At 29.2% G+C, this 25591-nt stretch overlaps 2 protein-coding genes and 1 pseudogene across 5 annotated transcripts; all 3 read right to left on the reverse strand.

The window, feature by feature from the left end:
* Positions 1–989: 989 nt before the first annotated feature.
* On the reverse strand, positions 990–4636 carry LOC111293784 (putative disease resistance protein RGA1). Of its 3 annotated transcripts, none has more exons than XM_089743123.1 (3): positions 1643–4636; positions 1329–1395; positions 990–1237 (listed from the first exon to the last, which is right to left on the reverse strand). In XM_089743123.1, exons 1-2 carry the CDS (start codon positions 4191–4193, stop codon positions 1346–1348), a joined length of 2601 nt encoding a protein of 866 aa, XP_089599249.1. In that variant the 5' UTR covers positions 4194–4636; the 3' UTR covers positions 990–1237; positions 1329–1345. The 3 variants fall into 3 exon arrangements, with proteins under 3 accessions (XP_089599249.1, XP_089599248.1, XP_089599247.1); XM_089743122.1 differs by having other exon boundaries at positions 990–1217; positions 1328–1395; XM_089743121.1 differs by having other exon boundaries at positions 990–1395.
* Positions 4637–5140: 504 nt separating this feature from the next.
* Positions 5141–8136, reverse strand: LOC111294634 (putative disease resistance protein RGA3; annotated as a pseudogene).
* Positions 8137–14193: 6057 nt separating this feature from the next.
* LOC111293785 (disease resistance protein RGA2-like) lies at positions 14194–17355 on the reverse strand. Of its 2 annotated transcripts, none has more exons than XM_089743124.1 (3): positions 14857–17355; positions 14525–14567; positions 14194–14414 (listed from the first exon to the last, which is right to left on the reverse strand). In XM_089743124.1, exons 1-2 carry the CDS (start codon positions 17285–17287, stop codon positions 14542–14544), a joined length of 2457 nt encoding a protein of 818 aa, XP_089599250.1. In that variant the 5' UTR covers positions 17288–17355; the 3' UTR covers positions 14194–14414; positions 14525–14541. The 2 variants fall into 2 exon arrangements, with proteins under 2 accessions (XP_089599250.1, XP_089599251.1); XM_089743125.1 differs by having other exon boundaries at positions 14514–14567.
* Positions 17356–25591: the final 8236 nt, after the last annotated feature.

Below are 25591 nucleotides of genomic sequence, written 5' to 3' on the forward strand. Positions count from 1 at the left end.
TTACATAAGAAAATCAAGATCTTGTAAAGATTATGAAAAACTTGCGTAAGTTTAAAATTTTATTCCGTTGAGTTTAATTAAATTTATCAATTTTAAATATAATACAAAAATGATATAAAAAAATAAAAAAATGCTTCAATTTAAAATGTTAATATAAAATTATATATAAATTTGATAAAAACTAAAAAATATGTTTCATATTTGATATATCAAAATGATATAATAATTTTTGTATTTTACGTATGTTAAGATGAAATAAATACCACACTAATATAGAATTATCAGATTTTGGTTAAAATTATTTAAATTGAATTAACCATCCTGGAATTATTCTGAATTTGGTTCTTGTCTTTTATGTTTCCACTTACAATTACACATTTATAAACCCACAAGGAACTTTGAAATGTAAGGCCATGTTGTTGAAGTTGCCATCTAGTAAAAATGTAGCAACGTCTTAAGTGGAAAATTTAGATTACGCCAAGTAGTTGACAATTGAACTTGTGGAGCTAATTTATGGTGTAGTGTGATCTGTCTTCTATGTTGGCTTGCAAAGGTGTTGCAACGATAACACAGTGAAGCTGCATTGGAAACCATGGTTCAAATATGTCGTCCTTCTTGTTTTTCTTCACCACTCTAGTGAAAAGTATAAAATATCTTAAAGAGTTTGGCCTGCCATTGTGATTGACTCTTATTGTGTCATTACATTTTCAGGAATTACAAGTATTGTTAGCATCAGGATTGAGTCATTGTTTTTGCAGTATTGTTAGCATCAGGATTTCGTGCTTGTTGGTTTTCTCCACCTCAGCTGCTTTCTGACTCGAATGGTATCGATGCCAAATATAAATATGTAGCTTGTTTACATTATTTTCCAGCCATTGTGTAGCAGCTTTCTTGATGAATGAAATGCATCAAGAACTCCCTTTCTAGACGTTGCAGCATAGGCATGAATAATTCAGTACAGTCTTTATTTAAATCACACAATAAAGATATAAGTGAACAAACTGCAGAATAAACCGTTTAAAAAGAAACAAATCCAAACATAACCAAAAGTAGTAGCAGCACACAAAGTCTTACAGATTTTGAGCAATTACACAGAATTTTCTTTTTTTTAATTTCAAGTACAAAACACATAGATTAACATTTTTTTTCTTGCCATCTAGAACAGTTGGTTCCATTTTTTGACCATCAAGGTATCAGCTCACTCTGTCTACAATATCCCAGCAAAAGATATGGTGTACTATCATGGAGCAAAGAGTATTGGGTTATGGAATGGTAAAGTTTATTTCATGGAGGACATCATAATTCATAAAGCAAGACCTTAAGTTTACCTGGCTTCTTGTTTCTTTCAATCAGAAGTATTCTCCCTACTTTCTGCCAAACGTTGTTCTATCCTTGCTGCAGATCAATAAAAATAAACATGAAAATTTTAAATTTACGCATCATCTTTGAACGGATGTAATTTTACCACTCTACATCATAATTTGATTAAAAAACGATCTGTTAGATATTCTATATAATATTTCTTTACATTGACCATTTTTTAAACAAATTAAAAATACAATCTTAAAATTGCTTTAAAAAAGAGTGCTAAATTTAATTCATCATAATAAACTTAAGAGAAGAATGAGCCTAATTTCCTCACCAGATAATATAGCTCTCACTGATTCACGAGCCTTTTTGAGCCTATCAGCAGTAGCATCATTACGTTCCTTCATTTTCAACCAACTCTCATAATCGACGAGTTTCACATGCAAGTTGGATGGTGGGTTTAAAGCTTGAAGTACCTCATCTTCCTTTATATGCGGAGAGCAGATCCAAATTTCCATTTGCTTGAGATGTGTCTTGTTGTGAAGCTCGGCCCTCTTAGCCTCATCCCAATTTATTGCATTCCCTATCAGCTCAACACAAATATTTCCACCAAGGAGGTCCAAGTTTTCTAGATCTCCAATACTGAATTGATCAGCATCATTACAATCTGCTCTCATTCTGATATTACTTAATCTCGTGAGAGAAGTTAAATTACTAATCCCTTTTGGGTGGTAAGTCAGTTGATGACAACCCTCAGTACGAAGGTACCTCAAATTAATCAATTTCCCGATTCCAGCTGGCAGTTTCTCAAGACTATCGCAGCATAGAAGATTCAAAGAATGTAGATTAGACAATTCGCACACTGCTTCAGGCAAATTTGTTATTCCAGAGCAATATATCAAGCTAAGGTACCTCAAGTTAATCAATTTCCCCATTCCAACTGGCAGTTTCTTGAGGCAAAAGCAGCGTTGAAGATTCAAAGATTGTAGATTAGGCAATTCGCACAATGCTTCAGGCAAATTTGTTATTCCAAAGCAAGATGTCAAACTAAGGTACCTCAAGTGAATCAAATTTCCTATGTCACGAACCATTTCGTATTCTACTAGTTTCAACCGCTCAAACTTCAATAATCTTAGATGCTTGAATCTACTAAACAAGCTCTTTAAGGATTCAGCTGTTACATAAAATCCATGACAAACTGCTACAAGGCTTCGCAATTTTTCTGTGCCATAAATGGACATAGGAGAAGAGCTGCAATTTTCAATCACCAACCTCAAATGACGAGGATTTTTGGAAGATAAGTCCAATGCTAAATCTTCATCTATCTTCTCTGTGATGAATTCGCATTTGGTCAAAAACTGGACAAAGTCATGTACCATGTCATGCATCTTACAGCAAATTATGTCGCCATTAGCATCTTCGTCAAAATCTTGGAAAAAAGAATGAGATGCTAAGCACTTGAAGTGATGTTCACCTTCTAATTCTGCCCCTAAATTGTCAACAGAGTTCAAATATCCTTGTGCCATCCAATGCTGGACCAAATCATCTTTACCAATTACATAGTCCTTGGGAAAGATTGCACAATACAAAAAACATCGTCTTATTGCTGAGGGCAAATCAAAATAACTCAACAATAAAGGTGCATAAATATATTGTTCAAAATCTGATTTCCATATCTCACTATTCAAAACATTTTGCCACTCTTCTCTTCGTAATTTATCTTGCAGAAGACCTCCTAAAGTTTTTGCAGCAAGCGGTAAACCTTTGCACTTCTTTGCTATTTCCCTTCCAATGTCCACTAAATTTTCACAGCCAATCTGGTTCCTTCCAGTAAATGCTTTTTGAGAAAGTATCCACCAACATATCTCCTCAGACAATGGATCTAACTGTAAGACATGGGAGGATTCCAAGTGTTTTGCAACTGATTCCTTACGAGTAGTTATTAAAATCCTACTTCCCAACATGACAGATTGGAAAGCAGCTTTTAGTTGTTCCCAATCTTGACCACGATCTGTCCACACATCATCCAGAACAAGAAACAATTTTTTTTCTTTAATGTTTTCACTGATCTTGCTCAAAAGGGTTTGCAATGGAGTTGTATTTTGAAGTGATATTGTTAAGTCAAGACCCTCAAGAATTGCTCTTGCAATTTGGCTAAGATCAAAGGGATCTGATACACACACCCAAATTTTTTTGTCGAAATGGGTCCGAATTCTGGGGTCATTATAAATCAGTTGGGCAAGAGCTGTTTTCCCTATTCCTCCCATCCCTACAATAGTGATGGTAGGAATGGAAATCCCTTCTTCTTCACTAGTTCCACACAGCAATCTCCTTATTATGTCTTCTTTCTCCCCATCTCGACCGTATAACTTTGACACATCCACAAAAGAAGTGCTTTCTGGCCGTTTTGGTAGCTTAATAATTTCTCTTTTTACCAATTCAAACTTATCTTTGTCTTTAACAATCTGGTCAAGCTCTTCATTGATATCTTTTATTCTGGTAGCAATCTCATGACGCCTAACGACTTTAGAACCAAAGGAAAAGCATGAAACAAAGGGACAAACCTTCCACTTCGGAACAGTAGTACTGGTTCCAACTCCATGATCTGCTTTTTGCAACTGCTGGACAGCAGTTTTCCAGTCGTCCAATACATCTTCCATGTCATAAGAAACTTGTGTGAACCTTTCTAACCAATGTTTCAGACGTTTGTCCACATATTGTTTATCCTCCGCATCTTCAAGCTCGTACTGCATTGCCTTAAAATTGCTTTCAAGTCTTTTGACTTCTTTCTCAACACCCCTCACCAGCTCCCACGCTTCGCTTGCTTTGTCTGTCGTGATTGCAGTCAGCTGCTGCAAGATCGTGGAAACAAGTGCCTCGGCCATATATATTCAGAGAGTGAGGAAACAATAATTGATTCTATAGCTAGGATCGATGGTCATAAGTAGAGAAACCAGAATTGAAGTTAACTGAACTGGGTAATTTGAACACTGGTTTTGAAATTTCAAAAGACTGAAAAGAACCAAAAGTGAGTCCAATAGAGAGAAGAATTTTTAATTCATTGGTTTTCCACCAGCCACATTGGCTTCAGTTTTGGAGGTCGTGCAAGTATTTCTTTTTGTTCTGGTAACGGGTGCTTCCAAATGCAACTTCTTTTTTTTTTCATAAATTTTCTAACCGAAATTATTTAATTAATTTTTTTATAAATTTTTAAATATTCATATTTAATAAATTTTATAATTTATCAAAAATAAAATTTTGTAAAAGAAGAAAATAAAATTTTAAGAAAAATTATAAAAGGGATTTTATTAAAATTTTTATTAATTAGTGTAATTAAAAAATTATTATTAAAAAATCTAAATTTTAAAATTAATACAAAGAAAATTAATTTTATTATATTGATTTTAAAAAAAAAATTTATGAGACTTTAAACAAATAATAATAAAAAAATTATTAGATCTTATCAAAATATGAGAATTGAAATCTTTTGAAATTGTACAAATAATACTATTTAATATTATATAATTTTATCAAAATATAATATTTTAGCCGAAGAAACTTATCATGATAAGTAGATGAGAAATTTTTCTACGAAGTTTACTTCAGTTAAAATTATTTTAAAATTTTAATAATCAATACAAAAGAAATATTTTTAAAAAAATGATAAATTTTAAATTTAAAAAATTACATTTATTATTTTATTTTTAATTTCTTATATTTCAAAAGATTTTATTCTTTCTCCAAAATAAAATTAATAAAATTAATTTTTTTATTAATTGTAAAATTTATAAAATTTTCTTATAATAACTTTTTTATTACACTCAATAATAAAATTTTTTAATAATTTTACCACTCTACACCTTAATTTTATTAAAAATGATCAAAAGTTGGATATTCTATAAAATAATTTCTTTACATTCAATTTTGACCTTTTTTTAACCAAATTAAAAATACAATGACAAAGTTGCTTTAAAAAAGAGTGCTAAATTTAGTTCGATCTCCTTTAAATAGAATGATCAATTTAAGAGAAGAATGAGCCTAATTTCCTCACCTCTTGCCTTTCACAAAGATTTACAATATGATGTTTTCTTTGACGCCAGCTTTTATAATCACACAGTTTTACAGGCGAGTTGGACGGTGGGTTTAAAGCTTGAACTACCTCCTCGTCATTTATATGCAGAGAGTTGATCCAAATCTCCATTTGCTTGAGATATATTTTCTTGTGAAGCTTGGCCCTCTTAGCCTCATCCCAATCTATTGCATCCCCTGTCAGGTCAACACAAAACTTTCCACCAAGGAGGTCCAAGTTTTACAATATGATGCCTTTGACGCCAGCTTTTATAATCACACAGTTTTACAGGCGAGTTGGACGGTGGGTTTAAAGCTTGAACTACCTCCTCTTCCTTTATATGCGGAGAGCCGATCCAAATCTCCATTTGCTTGAGATATATCTTCTTGTGAAGCTTGGCCCTCTTAGCCTCATCCCAATCTATTGCATCCCCTGTCAGGTCAACACAAAGCTTTCCACCAAAGAGGTCCAAGTTTTCTAGATTTCCAATACTGAATTGATCAGCATCATTACAATCTGCTCTCATTCTGATACCACTTAATCTACCAAGAGAAGTTAAATTACTAATCCCTTTTGGATAGCAAGTCAGACGATAACAACCCTCAGTACAAAGATACTTTAAGTTAATCAATTTTCCGATTGCAACTGGCAGTTTCACAAGACTATTGCATCTTCGAAGATTCAAGGATTTTATTTTAGGCAATTCACACACTGCTTCAGTCAAAGTTTCTATTCCATCGCAATGTATCAAGCTAAGGCACCTCAAATGAACCAAATTTGTTATGTCACGAGCGATTCCTCTAAACAAAACGAGCCAAACTCCAATAGTCTTAGATGCTTGGATCTACTAAACAAGTTATGTGAGGCTTCAGAAGCTATTTTATCAAATCCATGACAAACTGCTACAAGGCTTCGCAATTTTTCTGTGCCATAAATGGACATAGGAGAAGAGCTGCAATTTTCAACCACCAACCTCATATGACGTGGTTTTTTGGAAGATAAGTCTAATGTTAAATCTTCAACTATCTTCTCTGTAACAAATCTGCACTTGGTCAAAAACTGGACAAAGTCATGTTACCATGTCATGCATCTTACAGCAAATTATGTCGCCATTAGCATCTTTGTTAAAATCTTGGAAAAAAGAACGAGTTGCTAAGCACTTGAAGTATTCTTCGCCTTTGAGTTCTTCTCTTAAATTGTCAACAGAGTTCAAATATCTTGCGCCATCGATTGCTGGACCAATTCATCTTTACCAATTACATAATCCTTCAGAAAGATTGCACGGTACAAGAAACATCGTCTTATTGCAAAGGAAAAATCATTATAACTCAACAATAAAGGTGTATAAAATCTTGTGCAAAATCTGATTTCCATATCTCACTACTCAAAACATTTTCCCACTCTTCTCTTTTTAATTTATCTTGCGGGAGACCTCCTAAATTTTTGCAGCGAGCGGTAAACCTTTGCACTTCTTTGCAATTTTCCTTCCAATGTATTCTAAATTTTCACGGTCCATCTGGCTCATTCCAATAAATGCCTTTTGAGAAAGTATCAACCAACATATCTCCTCAGACAATAGATTTAAATGAACGACATGGGAGGATTCCAAGTGCTTTGCAACAGAATCCTTACGAGTAGTTACTAAAATCCTACTTCCCAACATGACAGATTGGAAAGTAGCTTTTAGTTGTTCCCAATCTTGACCATGATCTTTCCACACATCATCCAGAACAAGACAGAATTTCTTGTCTTTAATGTTTTCACTGATCTTACTCAAAAGGGTTTGCAATGGAGTTGTATTTTGAAGTGATATTGTTGAGTCAAGACCTTCAAGGATTGCTCTTGCAATTTGGCTAAGATCAAAGGGATGTGGGCAAGAGCTGTTTTCCCTATTCCTCCCATCCCTAAAATAGTGATGGTAGGAATGGAAATCCCTTCTTCTTCTTCACCAGTTCCACACAGCAATCTCCTTATTATGTCTCCTTTCTCCCCATCTCGACCGTATAACTTTGACACATCAACAAAAGAAGTGCTTTCTGGCAGTTTGAGTGGCTTAGTTTCTTTTTTTATCAATTCAAACCCATCTTTGTCTTTAACAATCTGGTCAAGCTTCGTTGATATCTTTTATTCTGTTAGCAATATCATGACGCCTAACGACTTTAGAACCAAAGGAAAACAATGAATCAAAGGGACGTAGCTTCCTCTTCCGAACAGAAGTAGTACCGGTTTCAACTCCATGATCTGCTGTTTGCAACTGCTGGACAGCAGTTTTCCGGTCGTCCAATAAATCTTCCATGACATAAGAAACTTGTTTGAACCTTTCTAACCAAGGTTTCAGACTTTGTCCACATACTGTTTTTCCTCCGCATCTTCAAGCTCGTACTGGATTTTCTTGAAATTGCTCTCAAGCCTTTCGACCTCTTTCTCAACACCTCTCACCAGCCTCCACGGTTCGCTTGCTTTGTCAATCGTGGTTGCAGACAGCTGCCCCAAGATCGTGGAAACAATTGCCTCGGCCATATCTTCAAAAAGCGAGGAAGCAATAATTGATTCTATAGCTAGGATCGATCGTCGTAAGTAGAGAAACCAGAATTGAAATTAACTGAACTGGGTAATTTGAACGCTGGTTTTGAGATTTCAAAAGGCTCAAAAGGACCAAAAGTGAGTCCAATAGGGAGTGGAGAGAGCAAATTTTTTAATTCATTGTTTTTCCACCAACCACAATGGCTTCAGTTTTGCGAGGTCGTGGAAGCATTTCTTTTTGCTTTAGTAACAGGTGCTTCCAAATGCAACTTTTTTTTTCTCTTTACACATTTTTTTTCATAAATTTTTTTAGCGAAATTATTTAATTATTTATTTTATAAATTTTTAAATATTCATATTTAATAAATTTTAAAATTTATCAAAAATAAAATTATGTAAAGAAGAAAAAAAATTTTAAGAAAAATAATAAAAAGGGATTTTATTAAAAATTTTATTAATTAAAATAATTTAAAATTTTATTATTAGAAAATCATAAATTTTAAAATTAATAAAAATAAAGTTAATTTTATTATTTTGATTTAAAAAACTTATGAGACCCTAAACAAATAATAATAAAAAAATTATTAAGTATGATCAAAATATGAAAATTTAAATCCTTTTAAATTATACAAATAATGTTATTAAATATTATATAATTTTTTAAAAAATTTAATATGTTAATCGAAAAAATTCATCATGATAAATAGACAGAGAGATTTTTTCATGAAGTTCACTTTAGTTAAAACTATTTTAAAATTTTAATAATCAATACAAAAAGATAAATTTTTTAAAAAATGATAAATTTAAATTTTAAAAAATTGCATTCACTACTTTATCTTTAATTTATTAAATTTCAAAAGATTTTATTCTTTCTCCAATATCAAAATAATAAAATTAATCTTTTTTATTAATTTAAAAATATATAAATTTTTCTTATTATAATTTTTTATTACACTAAATAATAAAAATTTTTAATATTTTTTTAATAATTTTCTTAAAATTTTACTCTCCTCCTTTGTGAAAATAGATTTTCAAAAAATTTATTTTTGATAATATATATAACTTTTCTAAAATAATTTTTTTCAAATCATAAAACTGATCGATTATTTATATTCAAAAACTTGTAAGAAAAATAATTAAAGAATTTTATTAATAAAAATTTTTGAAAAAAATAAGAGTGTGAAGAGAAAAAATATAGTGCATTTAGAATTTACTTTTAGTAACAGAGGAAATTTTTTTTATCAATTTGTTTGCCCATGTTAGTCGTTAGAAGCCTAATTATATTGATATTTGAGCAGTCTTCTTATTGGTTTATCAACATCTTTTTGTCTGCTTGGCAAGCTCCCCGGCAATAATGCCGTTGATTGGACCACATTTAAGGATGACAGTTCCATATTAGCTTGACAGATTTTGATTTGATTTAATTTTTTAAAATCAATTTTTTTTAATTGAGTTTTGATAGGTAATTATATAATAATGTCAAGTTGAATTTTAGATAAATTTATCTCAATCTAATTTCATATATATATATATATATAATTTTATATTTATATATAAAATATTATTTTATATTTTAAAATTAATATTTTATTAATTTAAATCAAATCAAATTAAATACAATTTTATATAACATAAGATTGAATCAAATTCAAACATTAAAAAAAAAATTATTAGATCCGACCAAGTTTGAATATTATAAATTTAAAATTGGATCAAATTTAAAGTAAAAATTTATCTTGACCTGATCTCTTAGTAGTTTTTTATAACATTCATTATGTTTTCTTGGCAAAGCATAGGAACCTGATTAAATTTATTTAGATGGAATATTTATCTTTTAGACATATAAAAAAATATATAAAATATTTTTTAATTTTACAATATTTATAAAATAATATATTTAAAATTTATTTGATTGTCCAAAATTTTTAACTTTAAGTGAAATATCAATTAAATTATTTTTAAGTTGTTAACAATAAAATTTAATTTAAATATATTATTTTTTAAAAAATACATTTTCAAATAAACTAAATATATATTTTTTCAATTTAAAAATTTCAAATATAGTATTATATTATTTTTTAAAATAGGTTTCTTAATAATATAAATATATATCTTTTAAAACTTAAAAAATCTTAAATGTAGTGATATTATAAAGTGGATTTCTTAATAATTTAAATATATGTCATTTTAATTTTAAAATTTTAAAAGGTAATTTTTATTTTTAGAGATTTCATAATAATCATTTATTGTTTGATTGTTTTTGTACTAAGTAATACTATTTTATATATAAATCTTTCGGATATTTAATTTTTTTCTCAAAATTTATTTTATGTTTTGAATTTTTTTAAGTTTTAATTAAAAATTTAATTTTATTAAGCTTTAATATCTTAATTATATTATTTATAGTTTATTTATATTGAATATATAATAATTAAATAATATTAATTTATATATCTAAACATATTTAAATAAATAAAAATAATTTATATATTGCACAAATAATAAGATAATTAGATAAATAATTTGATTGATATTAACTGGTCTAATCTAACTAGGTCATTGCCAACTTTTGATGTGGAAAAGAAAATCAAATAAGTTTGTAAATATCCTGTTGTAAAATACACATCACATGTTAGACTATAAATAATCTTGCTGTAAAAGTTAGTAGAAATAAGAGACAATTGTTTTATCTTATTGGCTGTCATGTCAACGAAAGTTTGGTGAATTTCAATAACCAAGCCAACAAACAATGTACATGGATAAATTATAAATAGAATGCGTCCCTCATAATTTATTTTTGTGAAAGAATTATAATTTTAAATATAAAATTTATAAATGTTAAAATTTAATTTTTAAATTTATTAAAAATTATATTTTAAAATAATTATATAAATTAATTAAATTAAGTTTGTAATTTTTTTTACCATTATATCTCCATTAGAGATTTCAATTTAAATTCCAAAATAATTGATAAATTAAGGAACTTTATGATCCTAGACTACTTTGATATTTCAATTGGAAAAATTGGCTCCATTTGATTGACTTTAATTAGTGTCGGTAGATTCTTGAAGATATCATGCAAGCTTGCTTTTATCAACATCTTTTGTCGGCTTTCCAATCTTCTTCCTGGCAATAATGCCATTGATTGGACCATTCTGGTGAGTGGTGACTGAATTAGCAAGTACCTGGTGAGCGTTCACATTACTCTATAGTAGTTGTTGTAACGTCCGTTCTGTGCGACCGAAAGAGAAAGCGTTTCCCAAGTAAGGAAAAAGAAAAAAAAGTGAAGGAAAGAAAAATAAGATTTTTTAAAAGAAAAGAAAGGATTAGATGTATTTTTATATGAATAATTAAAATTAATAAAAGAAATAAAATGAATTTTAATAATTATTGTTTAATTAAAAAATGAAAAAAATAATTTATCATAATATTTTTTACTAATTCTATCCTTTGAATTTATTAGTTCACTTTGTTTTTGTGTAATTATGCAAATGTGGTAAACTAAGATTTTGGGATTTAAAATAGTTAAGGTGTTAGTATGATGATTAATAACAACGATGACACTCGATTATTGTGTAAAGTATATTGAACACTCACATTCTCAATTTTTTTATGGTTTACTTTACGTGATTACATGCTTTCTTACATGTCTATACATCTCTTACAGTAACAAATGATACTGGTACGATGGTAGCTATATGTTCATTGTGGTTTTACTTTTTTGAGTAGTGTGCATGTCGTCTTTCTTACATGTCTTCACCGTATCTTCACATTGAATTAATTATGGTATAAAGGAGGAACCTGTCAACAAAAAACAAAAAAGGTAATTGTTTAAGGAGAAAATTGTTTGTAGATGTTAATTGTTTTTTACATGATAGCTAATGATCCGAAGATAACATAATTGAAAGAATTAAAGAAAGTTTTTATATAGGATTGTCATGGGATTACTTCGTTGAAATAATTGAAGGTTTTATGGATATTTTAATATCTAAATTTATTTTTGTTTTTCTTTTCCCTTTTTTTTTCTTTTAATTTGGAAAAATTTTAAAAAAAAGAGCTTTTGAAAGAAATCAAGAAATGTTAATTCCTCCATTTTTCTTATTTTATTTTATTGATTATCTAAAAAATATTCTCTCTTTCTTCTCCTTTATTTTCTCCTACTCCTCTTAATTCAAATATGAGCTTAAAGATGATAAAGGATTTGACTTGGTTTGAACTAGAGATATCAATCTTACTCAAATTCAAATAAAAATAAATATAAGTATTATATTATGAGGATAAAAATGAATGTGATTTTAAATTTTTATTTAGTACGGTGATAGAGATGAATAATATATATAGCATCCAACCCATACCTTACATACATATTTATATATATTTAATAAATAAATTTTTTTACTAAATAATATAAATTAATACTTTAAATTAATTATAATTAATATATTTTTATATAAAAATATATTTTAATATATATTTATAAAAAATTACATAAATATATAATATAAAAATAAAAAAGCTAAAAAAATAAATTTTGGTTTTTTTTTTAAATATAGATATGAAAATTACCCATACTCAATAAATATTTATGAGAATGAGAATGTGAATAGATTAAAAATATCTATTAGATATAAGTACGAAGATATATATAATATAAAAATTTCAAGATAAGAATGGATAATACTCTATTTGCTCTATACTTTACCCATTGACATATTTAATTTATACTTCATAATTTTTAAAGATTTTTATCATTAAATAAAAAAATTATAAAATATAAAATATAAATTATAAATTTAATCCAAATTATATTTAATCAAAATTATATTTTATCTTAATATAAATTGGAGTGAATGTGATAACATGAGCAAATACATGCCACTACAAATTAACAAAGAAGTTTATTGTTTACAGGTTAAATTTTAAAAGTTACGAAAATAATATAATTTAAAATTTAAAAAGACTTATATATAAATTTGTCATAAACAAAAATATATATTTCTTATTTGACATGTTGACATGATATAGTAATTTTTGTATTTTATATATATTAAGACAAAATAAATATGACATAAATATTCAAATTATCATATTTAAATTAAAATTATTTAAATTGAATTAACTATCCTAGAATTCCTTTGAATTTGGTTCTTGCCTTTTATGTTTCAACTTACAATTACACATTTATAAACCCATAAGGAACTTTGTAAGAGTGCCATGATCCTAGAGAAGAGCCATAAATTTTATATTGGCTGTGTATTAAAATTGATCTTGAAATGTAATAATTCACATCTTTTTAATTTGTGAGATATTTTTTGTGGGATAAAATTATGAGACTAACGAATCAAAACGGATAATACCTCATAAGTTAGTGTGGATGATAACATTTGATACCAGAGCTGGCTCTGGGGTACTAGCGATATGCCACCGAGGATGGTGGGCCTTTGTTGGAGTGGGGGAGGATATCATGATCCTAGAGAGGAGCCATCAATCTCACATCAGTTGTGTACTAGAATTGATTTTGAGATACAAGGGTTCACATCCTTTCAATTTATGAGGCATATTTTGTAAGATAAAACCGTAAGATTAATGGATCAAAGCGAACAATAGCTCACAAGTTAGTGTGGACCGTGGCAAAGGGCACGTTGAGATGAATGGATTAAGGGCTTTGTTGAAGTTGCCATCTCGTAACCATGTAGAAACGTCTTATGGAGAAAATTTAGAATAGACCAGAAAGTTGACAATTGAACTTGTGGAGCTAATTTATGGTTGTGTGATCTGTCTTCTATATATGTTGGCTTGCAAAGGCGTTGCGATGACGATACAGTGGAGCTACATTGAAAACCATGGCTCAAATATGTCGTGCTTCTTGTTTTTCTTCACCACTCGAGTGAAAAGTATACAATATCTTAGAGAGTTTGGCCTACCATTGTGATAGGCTCTTATTGTGTCATTGCATTTTCAGGAATTACAAGTATTGTTAGCATCAGGATTGACTCATTGTTTTTGCAGCATTGCTGGCATCAGGATTTCGTGCTTGTTGGTTTTCTTCACCTCTGCTGCTTTCTGACTCGAATGGTATTGATGCCAAATATAAATATGTAACTTATTCAAGTTAACTAACTTGGTTTAGGGACTGAGTCTCTTCTCTGTTATTATTTTGCAGCCATTGTGTAGCAGCATTCTTGATGAAGGGAATGCATCTGGAACTACCTTTCTAGATGTTGCAGCATAGGCATGAATAATTTAGTAGAGTCTTCATTTAAATCACACAATAAAAATATAAGCGAACACACTACAGAATAAACCGTTTAAAATGAAATCAATCCAAACATAAACCAAAAGTAGCAGCAGACACACAAAGTCTTACAGATTTTGAACAATTACATACAGAATTTTTTTTTTATTTCAAGTGCAACATACATAGAATTTAACATTTTTTTTCTTCTTGCCATCTAGAACAGTTGGTTCCATTTTTTGACCATCAAGGTATCAGCTCTCTCTGTCGACAATATCCCTACAAAAGATATGGTGTACTATCATGAAGCAAAGAGTATTGGGTCATGGAATAGTAAAGTTTATTTCATGGAGGACATCATAATTCATAAAGCCAGACCTTAAGTTTACCTGGCTTCTTATTTCTTTCAATCAGAAGTTTTGTCGCTTGTTCCTGCAAAAATTGCCCCATCCCAGCAGGTCAATAAAAATGAAACATAAAATTTTCAAATTTACGAATTATCTTTGAACAGGTGTATTTTTATCACTCTACATCTTAATTGGATTAAAAAAGATCACAAGTTAGATATTCTATATAATATTTCTTTACATCCAATTTTGACCTTTTTTAACCAAAATAAAAATACAATGGTAAAATTGGTTTAAAATAGAGTGCTAAATTTAATTCATCGCCTTTAAATATAATTATAAATTTAAGATAAGAATGAGCCGAATTTCCTTACCAGAGGCTGCAGCTTCTATAAACTGTAAAGCTGCTGATTGCACATAAAGAGCAACTTTAAGTTTCTCCTTGTGTTTCTCCTTTATCAACCACTTTTCATAATCAAGCAGTACCACAGGCAAGTTGGATGGCGGGTTTAAAGCTTGAACTACCTCCTCTTTCTTTATATGCGGAGAGCAGATCCAAATCTCCATTCGCTTGAGATGTATCTTCTTGTGAAGCTTGGCCCTCTTAGCCTCTTCCCGATCTATTGAATTCCCTTGCAGCTCAACACAAAGGTTTCCACCAAGGAGGTCCAAGTTTTCTAAATCTCCAATACTGAATCGATCAGGATCATTACAATCTGCTCTCAGTTTGATATTACTTAATCTCATAAGAGAAGTTAAATTACTAATCCCTTTTGGATAGTAAGTCAGTTCATAACAACCCTCAGTACAAAGATACCTCAAGTTAATCAATTTCTCGATTCCAACTGGCAGTTTCTTGAGATCAAAGCAATATTCAATATTCAAAGATTGTAGATTAGGCAATTCACACACTGTTTCAAGCAAAGTTTCTATTCTATTGCAACCTTTCAAGCAAAGGTACCTCAAATGAATCAAATTTCCCATGTCACGAGCAATTCCTTTTGCATCTAGACAAAATGAGCATAACTCCAATAGTCTTAGATGCTTGGATCCACTAAGCAAGTTATGTGGGGCTTCAGAAGCTATTTTACCAAAAGCTGTTTTAACATGATAAACTGCTACAAGGCTTCGCAATTTTTCTGTGCCATAAATGGACATAGGAGAAGAGCTGCAATTTTCAGTCACCAACCTCAAATGACGAGGTTTTTTGGAAGATAAGTCTAATGTTAAATCTTCATCTATCTTCTCTTTGACAAATCCGCATTTGGTCAAAAACTGGACAAAGTCATGTACAATGTCATGCATCTTACAGCAAATTATGTCGCCATTAGCATCTTTGTCAAAATCTTGGAACAAAGAACGAGTGGCTAAGCACTTGAAGTATTCTTCGCCTTCGAGTTCTTCTCGTAAATTGTCAACAGAGTTCAAATATCCTTGCGCCATCCAATGCTGGACCAATTCATCTTTACCAATTACATAATCCTTCGGAAAGATTGCACAATGCAAAAAACATCGTCTTATTGCTGAGGGCAAATCAAAATAACTCAACAATAAAGGTGCATAAATATATTGTTCAAAATTTGATTTCCACATCTCACTATTCAAAACATTTTGCCACTCTTCTCTTCGTAATTTACCTTGTAGGAGACCTCCTAAAGTTTTTGCAGCAAGTGGTAAACCTTTGCACTTCTTTGCAATTTCCCTTCCAATGTCCACTAAATTTGCACAGCCAATCTGTTTCCTTCCAGTAAATGCTTTTTGATAAAGTATCAACCAACATATCTCCTCAGACAATAGATCTAAATGAAAGACATGGGAGGATTCCAAGTGGTTTGCAACTGAATCCTTACGAGTAGTTACTAAAATCTTACTTCCCAACATGACAGATTGGAAAGTAGCTTTTAGTTGTTCCCAATCTTGTCCATCGTCCGCCCACACATCATCCAGAACAAGAAAGAATTTCGTTTCTTTAATTTTTTCACGGATCTTGCTTAAAAGGGTTTGCAATGAAGTTGTATTTTGAAGGGATATTGTTGGATCGAGATCTTCAAGGATTGCTCTTGCAATTTGGCTAAGATCAAAGGGATCTGATACACACACCCAAATTTTTTTGTCAAAATGGGTCTGAATTCTGGGGTCATTATAAATCAGTTGGGCAAGAGCTGTTTTCCCTATTCCTCCCATCCCTACAATAGTGACTGTAGGAACGGAAATTACTTCTTCTTCTTCACTAGTTCCACTCAGCAATGTCCTTATTATGTCTTCTTTGACCTCATCTCGACCGTATAACTTTGACACATCCACAAAAGAAGTGCTTTCTGGCCGTTTTGGTAGCTGAATAATTTCTCTTTTTACCAATTCAAACTTATCTTTGTCTTTAACAATCTGGTCAAGCTCTTCATTGATATCTTTTATTCTGGTAGCAATCTCATGTCGCCTATCGACTTTAGAACCGAAGGAAAACCATGAAACAAAGGGACACAACTTCCGCTTCGGAACAGTAGTACTGGTTCCAACTCCATGATCTGCTTTTTGCAACTTCTGGACAGCAGTTTTCCAGTCGTCCAATGCATCTTCCATGTCATAAGAAACTTGTTTGAACCTTTCTAACCAAGATTTCAGACGTTTGTCCACATATTGTTTTTCCTCCGCATCTTCAAGCTCGTACTGGATTGCCTTGAAATTGCTCTCAAGCCTTTTGACCTCTTTCTCAACACCTCTCACCAGCCTCCACGCTTCGCTTGCTTTGTCAATGGTGATTGCAGACAGCTGCTCCAGGATCGTGGAAACAATTGCCTCGGCCATATCTTCAAAGAGTGAGGAAACAATAATTCATTCTACAGCTAGGATCGAAGGTCGTAAGCAGAGAAACCAGAATTGAATTTAATTCACTGGGTAATTTGAACGTCGGTTTTGAGATTTGAAAAGACTAAAAGGGCCAAAAGTGAGTCCAATAGTGAGTGGAGAGAGAAGAATTTAGTAATTTTTTTTTATCCACTTGTTTGATCATGTTAATTGTTAGAGGCCTAATTATAGTGACATTTGAGCAGCCTTCTTAATTTTTTTCACTTGTTTTTTCAATTCCCTCCCTCCGCAAACAGTGTGAAGGAGAATATATTAATAAAGTATTGTTGGAAAACCACTTCCGCCCATGGAAAGTGAAATTTCCTTTGGCTAAGCACTTCCTGGTTCTTAAACTACTTTGATATTTTAATTGGAAATATTGCCTCCATTTGATTCAACTTTGATTAGTGCCGGTAGATTCTTGTGGATACAACACAAGCTTGCTTTTATCAACACCTTTTGTCTGCTTTGCAAGATTCTCCCCGGCAGTAATGTCATTGATTGGACCACGCTGGTAAGTGGTGACTGGTGTGGGAGGTACCTGGTGAGCGTTCACATTACTGTAGTTTTCTGTAACGTCCATTATGGTTTTTTGGCATCGTATAGAAACCGGACTAATTTTATTTATGTTTATTTTTAAATGGATCATTTCTTTCTGGATACGTTTTAACTTTTTTTATAATAATATATAAAATATTTTTTAATTTTTTATAAAAATATATTTAAAAATTATTTAATTATCTCAAACTTTTAAATTTAAGTAAAAGATCAATTTATTTTTAAGTTGTTGGTATTTTTTAAAAAATGTATTTTCAAATAACTAAAGATATATATTTTTCAATTTAAAATTTTCAAATATGGTTATATATTATCTTTTGAAATATGCTTCTTAATAATATAAATATATATCTTTTTAAACCTCAAAAATCTTAGTGATATTATAAAATGAATTTTTTAATAGTTTAAATATATGTTATTTTAATTTTAAAAATTTTAAAATATAATTTTTATTTTTAAAAATTTCGTAATAATAATTTATTATTTGATTTTTTTAAAAAATTTAAAAAGATCAAATACTACATATATTAGAAAATCATAATTTATTTTTTAAGGATACTTTCAATGTTAGTTATATTTCTCTATTTTTGAAACTTTATGTTTGTAAAAAAATAATTTTTTAACTTATGAGATGCACTAAATTTTTTCTTATACTTCTATAATTTTTGATATACGAGATGCATAATTTTTTTATTATATTTTTAATAATTTATGCATTTTGCTTGTTAAAAAGTTAAAATTAATATTTTTTATTTCTGAAATTTTTATAAAAACTTTGAATATTTTATTTATTTAAAAGTGTATGCTTGGTTCTTATAAAATTTTTTTGATAATTCATGGATGTTAGAGTGAAGGAAAAAGATTGATTTGGTACAATACTCTTTCAAAATATTTTGACAAATGGAGGTAAAAAATATTGATTTAATTATTTAGGCATTGTTTGTTGGTCTTATTTATTTATTTAGGAAATGCTGTAAAGGTTTATTTTTAATTATTGATTTCGTTATGCTTTTTTTTTTTAATTATAAATAAAAGCAAATGATTAAAATACAGTACTAATTCTAACGTAAATGTTTTATATAAATTAAAATCATGTTTACTTATTTAAAATTAATTTTTTATAATTTAATTCTTTTATAATATTATTAGTTTTTTTTTTTCTTGAAAGCGAAATGCAAGTAGTAAAAGTAAAAAACTTTTTTTTTTTTTTTACCTTTGAAATTGATTATAAAATCTTGTAAATGGGAATTGACACATTCTCTTAAAATCTTTTCTAAACAAAATTTTAAACTAATTGTTTAAAATTTAATTCTATTACCTAAAATTTAAAATTATTTCATTTCAATTTTAACAGTAACACAATTTTGTATCACATGTAAAGTTTAAAATAAGTATAAAAATTAATTGGAAAATAAGTATAAAAATTAATTGGACAAATCTTATAGATGTGCTAAAACTCTTAAAAAAATGTATTATGAGTAAGCTATCACATATATTATTTAAATATTTAAAATCATTTTTTTTCAAATAAATAAAATTTAACTTAAAATTATATAAACTTAAAAGTGTGTAAATATGATTGCATTAGATGTATTTTTAGATAATCGATATCATAAAATAAGAAAAATGGAGGGATTAACATTTCTTGAAAATTAAAAAATTGTGCTTTTGAAAGAAATCAAGAAATGTTAATCCTTCCAGTTTCCTTATTTCATTTTATTGATTATCTAAAAAAATTTTTCTCTTTCTTCATCTTTATTTTCTCCCACTCATCTCAATTCAATATAAGCTTAAATAGGAGAAAGAATTTGACTTGTTTGAACTAGGGATATCAATTTTACTAAAAGCCTAATGAAAATGAAGATGTGTATTATATTATGAGGATCGAATGGAAATGGATATACGTTTTAAATTTTTGTTTAGTATAGGAATGGGGATAGATAATATAGCACATGTCTTATACACTACATATATATTTATTTATATTTAGTGAATAGATTTTCTTATTAAATAACATAAATTATTATTTTAAATTAATTAAAATTAATATATACTTTTAAAAAATATATTTTAATATATATTTATAAAAAAAATTACATAAATATACAAGGTAAAAGTAAAAAAAAAAAACTAAAAAAATAAATTTTAGTTTTTATTTTAAAAAATACTATAGATGTGGAGATTATCTATACACATTAAATACTTGTGGGAATGAGAATGAGAATAAATTTAAATTAAATACTTGTGGGAATGAGAATGAGAATAAATTTAAAATATCCATTAGGTACAAATATTAAAATGGGTATAATATAAAAATTCAGAGACAGAGATGAGTAATATTCTACCCGCTCTATAATCTAACCATTTACATCCTCAGTTTGCACTTCATAATTTAAAAAATTTTTATCATTAAATAAAAAATTATAAATATTAAAATTTCAAATTTCAAATTTAATGAAAATTTTTTTTTTATCTAATATAAATTGGGGTGAATGTTATAACATGGGCAAATATATGACAATGCAAATTAATAGACAAGGTTATTGTTTATAGGTAAAATTTTCAAAGTTACAAAAATGATATGGTTTAAAATTAAAAAAATATTGTATATAAATTTGTCATAAACCAAAAAATATATTTATTATTTAACATATCACATGATATAGTAAATTTTGTATTTTAGATATATTAAGACAAAATAAATATGACATAAATATTCGAACTATCAAATTTAGGATAAACTTACTTGAATTAACTATCCTAGAATTCTTCAAAATTTGGTTCTTGTATTTTATGTTTCCACTTATAATTACACATTTATAAACCTATAAGTAATTTTGAAATGTAAGGGCATGTTGAGATGAATAGATTAAGGGCTTTATTGAAGTTGCCATCTTGTAATTATGTAAAAATTAAAGGGATAAAATAACTTTAAATAATATTCAAATCGAATATATCACATACCTAAAAAAGCAAATTATCTCTATCTTATGTAAATCTAGCAGGAATCAAAGAAATAAAGCTAACAAATAATCACCAACCACAAGCACAAGGATACAAGTAATTTATGTGAAAAACCTCCTCAAAATAAAGAATAAAAAACATGAAAAGTAGTAAATAATCTTCATTATTAAATAATGAGAATATAAAGTTCTTTCTAACTAAAATTGGAGATATACAATCACAATGTCTTAAAATTAAACAATCTTGGTAAATAAATAATCTTGCAAGAAAAAATTAAAAAAGTCTTAGCAAATTTAAAGATTAATAAATACTCACCAAATTAGTAGGTAAAAAACTCAAAATCTGATCTCCATCGTTAGACTGAAGAATAATGAATCGTGAACATATTGATAAAATTTTAGCTCAATCAGACAACGGATTGACCTCGATCAAACTACTTGATCGAAACTGTACAAAACCCTATTTTCTCATTTTTTTTCTTTATTGCCACCACACCACTTTTTTTATTTCTTTTTCAGCCGTATAAGAGTTTAAAAACCTATAACCAAGCATGAAAAGACTAAAATGTCTTTGATGAATGGGTTTTGGTTTTAGGCCACCTCCACATAGAGGAAACAAATATTCCATTTTCCAACTATGTGGAGAGAATTACCATTCGACAATCAAATGACAAACTTTAAGCTTTTCCCTTGGTAGTTTTACTAGCTAAAAAGTATTATTCTCATACAAAAACTTTATCTTATCTTGTATGGCATCAACTCAGTTTTCCTTATGTTTATCTTCTATGGCCTCTGCATAACATTTAGGTTTTTCCCTATCATTTAGTAACATAAACTCATCAATAGAATGCTGTGTGAAAATGTTGTCAATCTCTAGTAAACTTTTTGAGTGGAACTTCTGGTAAAACCTCTGATTGAACCTCTGATATAGGTGATTATTTATGAGTACCATCACCCATTTCAACCTATGTAGGATAAATATCAACATCACTTGTATTATGTTGGTTATTCTTAACATTTTTAACTTCTATAGGCATATATATTAGAGGAACTAGATCTAAGTCAATCAAACCATCACTACATCATGGAATTGAAGTATCAGTCTTCTGAATATCTTATATAGTCTAATTTTCAACAAAAACAATATCCCTACTTTTCATAAGTTTTTTCTACACTGGATCATAAAATTTATAGCCAAACTCATCCTGGCCATAACCAAAGAACATACATTCTCTAGTTTTGACATCAAGTTTGGATCTCTTATCTTTAGGAATATACACAAAAGCCTTGCATCCAAAGGTGTGCAAATGATCATAGGACACATCATTGTTTGACCAAACTTTATCTGAAACATTAAAATCTAGAAAAACACATGGTGAAAGATTCAAAACATGTACAACTATAGTTAAAGCTTTACCCCCAAAAAGATTTTAATTACTGTGCTTGTGAAAGTAAATATTTCACTATTTTTATTAGTGTCATATTTATCATTTTAGTTAACCCATTCAACTGAAGAGTTTTAGAATGTGACCTTTAATGTTTAATACCCTGCTATCTGCAATACTCATCAAAAGTTTCAATGTACTCACCCCCATTATCAATCTTTATATATTTTAATTTCAAACCTGTTTCTCTTTTAACTAAAGCATGAAATTGTTTAGACATATCTAACACTTTGTCTTTTGATTTCAAGGTATAAGCCCATATTTTTCCTAATTGATCATTTATAAAAGTCACAAAATAGATGAAACCACCAAGTGTTTTTGTTCTTATAGGACTATAAACATCAATATACTAAATCAAGTATACCTGACTTTTTTTATGGAGGGATGTCTTGAATACAACTCTAGTTTATTTTTCTGTCAAGCAATGATTACACTTTTTCAAGGATACATTCTTCACCCCAGAAAAAAAATTTTTCTTGACCAAAATCTTTAAGCCCTTTTCGTTCATGTGACTAAATCGCTTATGCCAAAACTTAATTGTATTATCATGATCTATTGTATTAATAATGGAATCAAATACCTTAGCTTGCATCAAATACAATAAGGAGCACTTTGGACCCCTAGTGAAAATCATAGAACCTTTAGTGAACTTTCATTGACCAATACAAAAGGTGTTGCAAAACTCTTCATCATCAAGCTTTTTTGCAAAAATAAAATTCATGCAAATATCGAAAATATATTTAATATTTTACAAGACCAATGTAGTGCCATTATTGGTCTCCAAGAACACATCTCTCATACCAATGGCTTTTGTTGAGCCATTATTACTCATTCTAACACTCTTAAAATCACCAAATGTGTAAGATGCAAAGTAATTCTTTCGAGAAATAGTATGAATTATGGCACCAATATCAATCACCCAACTAGATGGGTGCAAGATTAACAACATCATCATCATATAAAATAAAGAAGTCATCCGTGATAGTAACAATTTTATCAGCATCATTACCATCACCATTCTTTCTTTTTTTTTTTATCCTTGTCACTATTATTGTCTCTTTTCAACTTTTGACAATATTTTCTTATATGCCCTTTCAGACCATAATAATGACATTCAATATTGGCAAATATGTTGGACTTACTCTTGTTTCTGTCTTTGTTCTTCGAACCTTTACTTTTATTCCTTCTCTTATTTTTTGTGACTAAAATCTCAGACTATGAAGAGAAATCCTGTGATTTTCTTCTCATTTCTTCATTCAAAATACTACTCTTAACAAAATCTATAGTAATAATATAATTTGGGCTGAGTTAGATAACGTTGTTCTAAATATCTCTCATGAGTTTGGTAATGTACTAGGAAGCCATAAGCCCTATATCTCATCTTTAAACTTGAGATTCATGTCAGTCAACTAATTAATAATACCTTGATATGTATTCAAGTGATCTGTCATAAGAGTTCTATCATGATATTTCAAACTCATCAATTGTTTAATTAAAAATAATTTATTATTTCTAATTTTTTAAGCATATAAGTCCTTAAGTTTGCTTCAAAAAATACGTGTATATGTTTCTCCACTAACATAGTTCAAAACATTATCATCTACCTGCTGTCTAATGTAACCACATACTGTCGATGAAACAAATTCCATCTATTTTATTTTCAGGCTTTTTAGTGGCAGACACAAGTAAATAATAATCCTTCATATAAAGTAAATCTTTCATATTTCATTTTCAGATATGGTAATTTGAACCATTCAAATTAATCATTCTACTTGTATTAGTTTTTATTATTCAACTCAAGGCGCAAATTAAATAGCCTGAGCTCTTATACCACTTTGATGGGATAAGATAACCTTAAACAATATTCAAATAGAATATATCACACGTTGAAAAAATTAAATTATCTCTCTCTTAAGTGAATCTAGCAGGAATTAAAGTAACAAATGAATCATCAAACCACAAGCACAAAGACACAAGCAATTTACATGGAAAGAAAACCTCCCCAACACGTGGAGTAAAAACTACGGATAGTAACAAATAATTTTTACTATCAAATAATGAAATATAAAGTTCTCTCTAATTAGAACTAGAGGTATACAACCATAATATCTCAAGATCAAACAATCTTGCAAGAGAAAATTAAAGAAGTCTCAACAAATTTAAAGATTCACAAATGCCAATAAAATCAGTAGGTAGAAAACTCAAAATTCGATCTCTACTGTTAAGATTGAAGAATAATTAGTCGTGAATATACTGATAAAATTTTAGTTCAATCGGATAATAAATTGACCTCAATCAAACTATTTAACTGAAACTACACAAAATCTCATTTTCTCTCTTTTTTTTGTCTATTGCTGCCACACCACTCTTTTTGTTTCTTTTTCAGCCATACAAAGATTTAAAGCCCTATAATCAAGCATTAAAGGACTAAAGAGTCCTTGATGAATGGGCTTTGGTTTTAGGCCATCTTCACATAAAGGAAACCAAGTCCAACAGAAATGTCTTATGTGGAAAATTTACAATAGACCAAATAGTTGACAATTGAACTTGTGGAGCTAATTTATGGTGTTGTGTGATTTGTCTTCCATGTTGGCTTGCAAAGGTGTTGCGATGACGATACAGTGGAGCTACATTGGAAACCATGGTTCAAATATGTCGTGCTTGTTGTTTTTCTTCACCACTCAAGTGAAAAGTATAGAATATCTTAAAGAGTTTGGCCTACCATTGTGATTGGCTCTTATTGTGTCATTGCATTTTCAGGAATTACAAGTATTGTTAGCATCAGGATTGACTCATTGTTTTTGCAGTATTGCTAACATCAGGATTTCGTGCTTTTGGTTTTCTTCACCTCTGCTGCTTTCTGACTCGAATGGTATCGATGCCAAATATAAATATGTAGCTTGTTTATATTATTTTCCAGCCATTGTCTAGCAGATTTCTAGATGAAGGGAATGCATCCAGAACTACCTTTCCAGATGTTGCAGCGTAGGCTTGAATAATATTTTAGTACAGACTTTACTTAAATCACACAATAAAGATATAAGTGAACAAACTGCAGAATAAACCATTTAAAAAGAAACAAATCCAAACATAACCAAAAGTAGCAGCAGCACACAAAGTCTTACAGATTTTGAACAATTATACACAGAATGTTTTTTTATTTTTATTTTTATTTTTACTTTTCAAGTACAAAATACATAGAATTTAACAATTTTTTTCTTCTGGCCATCTAAAACAGTAGTTTCCATTTTTTCACCATCAAGGTATCAGCTCACTCTGTCGACAATATCCCTGCAAAA

The sequence above is a fragment of the Durio zibethinus genome, chromosome 14 (assembly GCF_047325235.1).
Source record: "Durio zibethinus cultivar Kanyao isolate XHJ-2024 chromosome 14, ASM4732523v1, whole genome shotgun sequence".
Classification (NCBI taxonomy): Eukaryota; Viridiplantae; Streptophyta; class Magnoliopsida; order Malvales; family Malvaceae; genus Durio; species Durio zibethinus.

What these genes read in the sequence shown, in the direction of transcription:
- LOC111293784 (XM_089743123.1), bottom strand. Translation starts at nt 4,193, where the DNA reads ATGGCCGAGGCACTTGTTTCCACGATCTTGCAGCAGCTGACTGCAATC. An exon ending in AGTGAGAGCTATATTATCTG is followed by an intron (nt 1,396 to 1,642) that starts GTGAGGAAATTA and finishes ATTGATCTGCAG; the next exon opens with CAAGGATAGAACAACGTTTG.
- LOC111293785 (XM_089743124.1), bottom strand. Translation starts at nt 17,287, where the DNA reads ATGGCCGAGGCAATTGTTTCCACGATCCTGGAGCAGCTGTCTGCAATC. An exon ending in TATAGAAGCTGCAGCCTCTG is followed by an intron (nt 14,568 to 14,856) that starts GTAAGGAAATTC and finishes CAATTTTTGCAG; the next exon opens with GAACAAGCGACAAAACTTCT.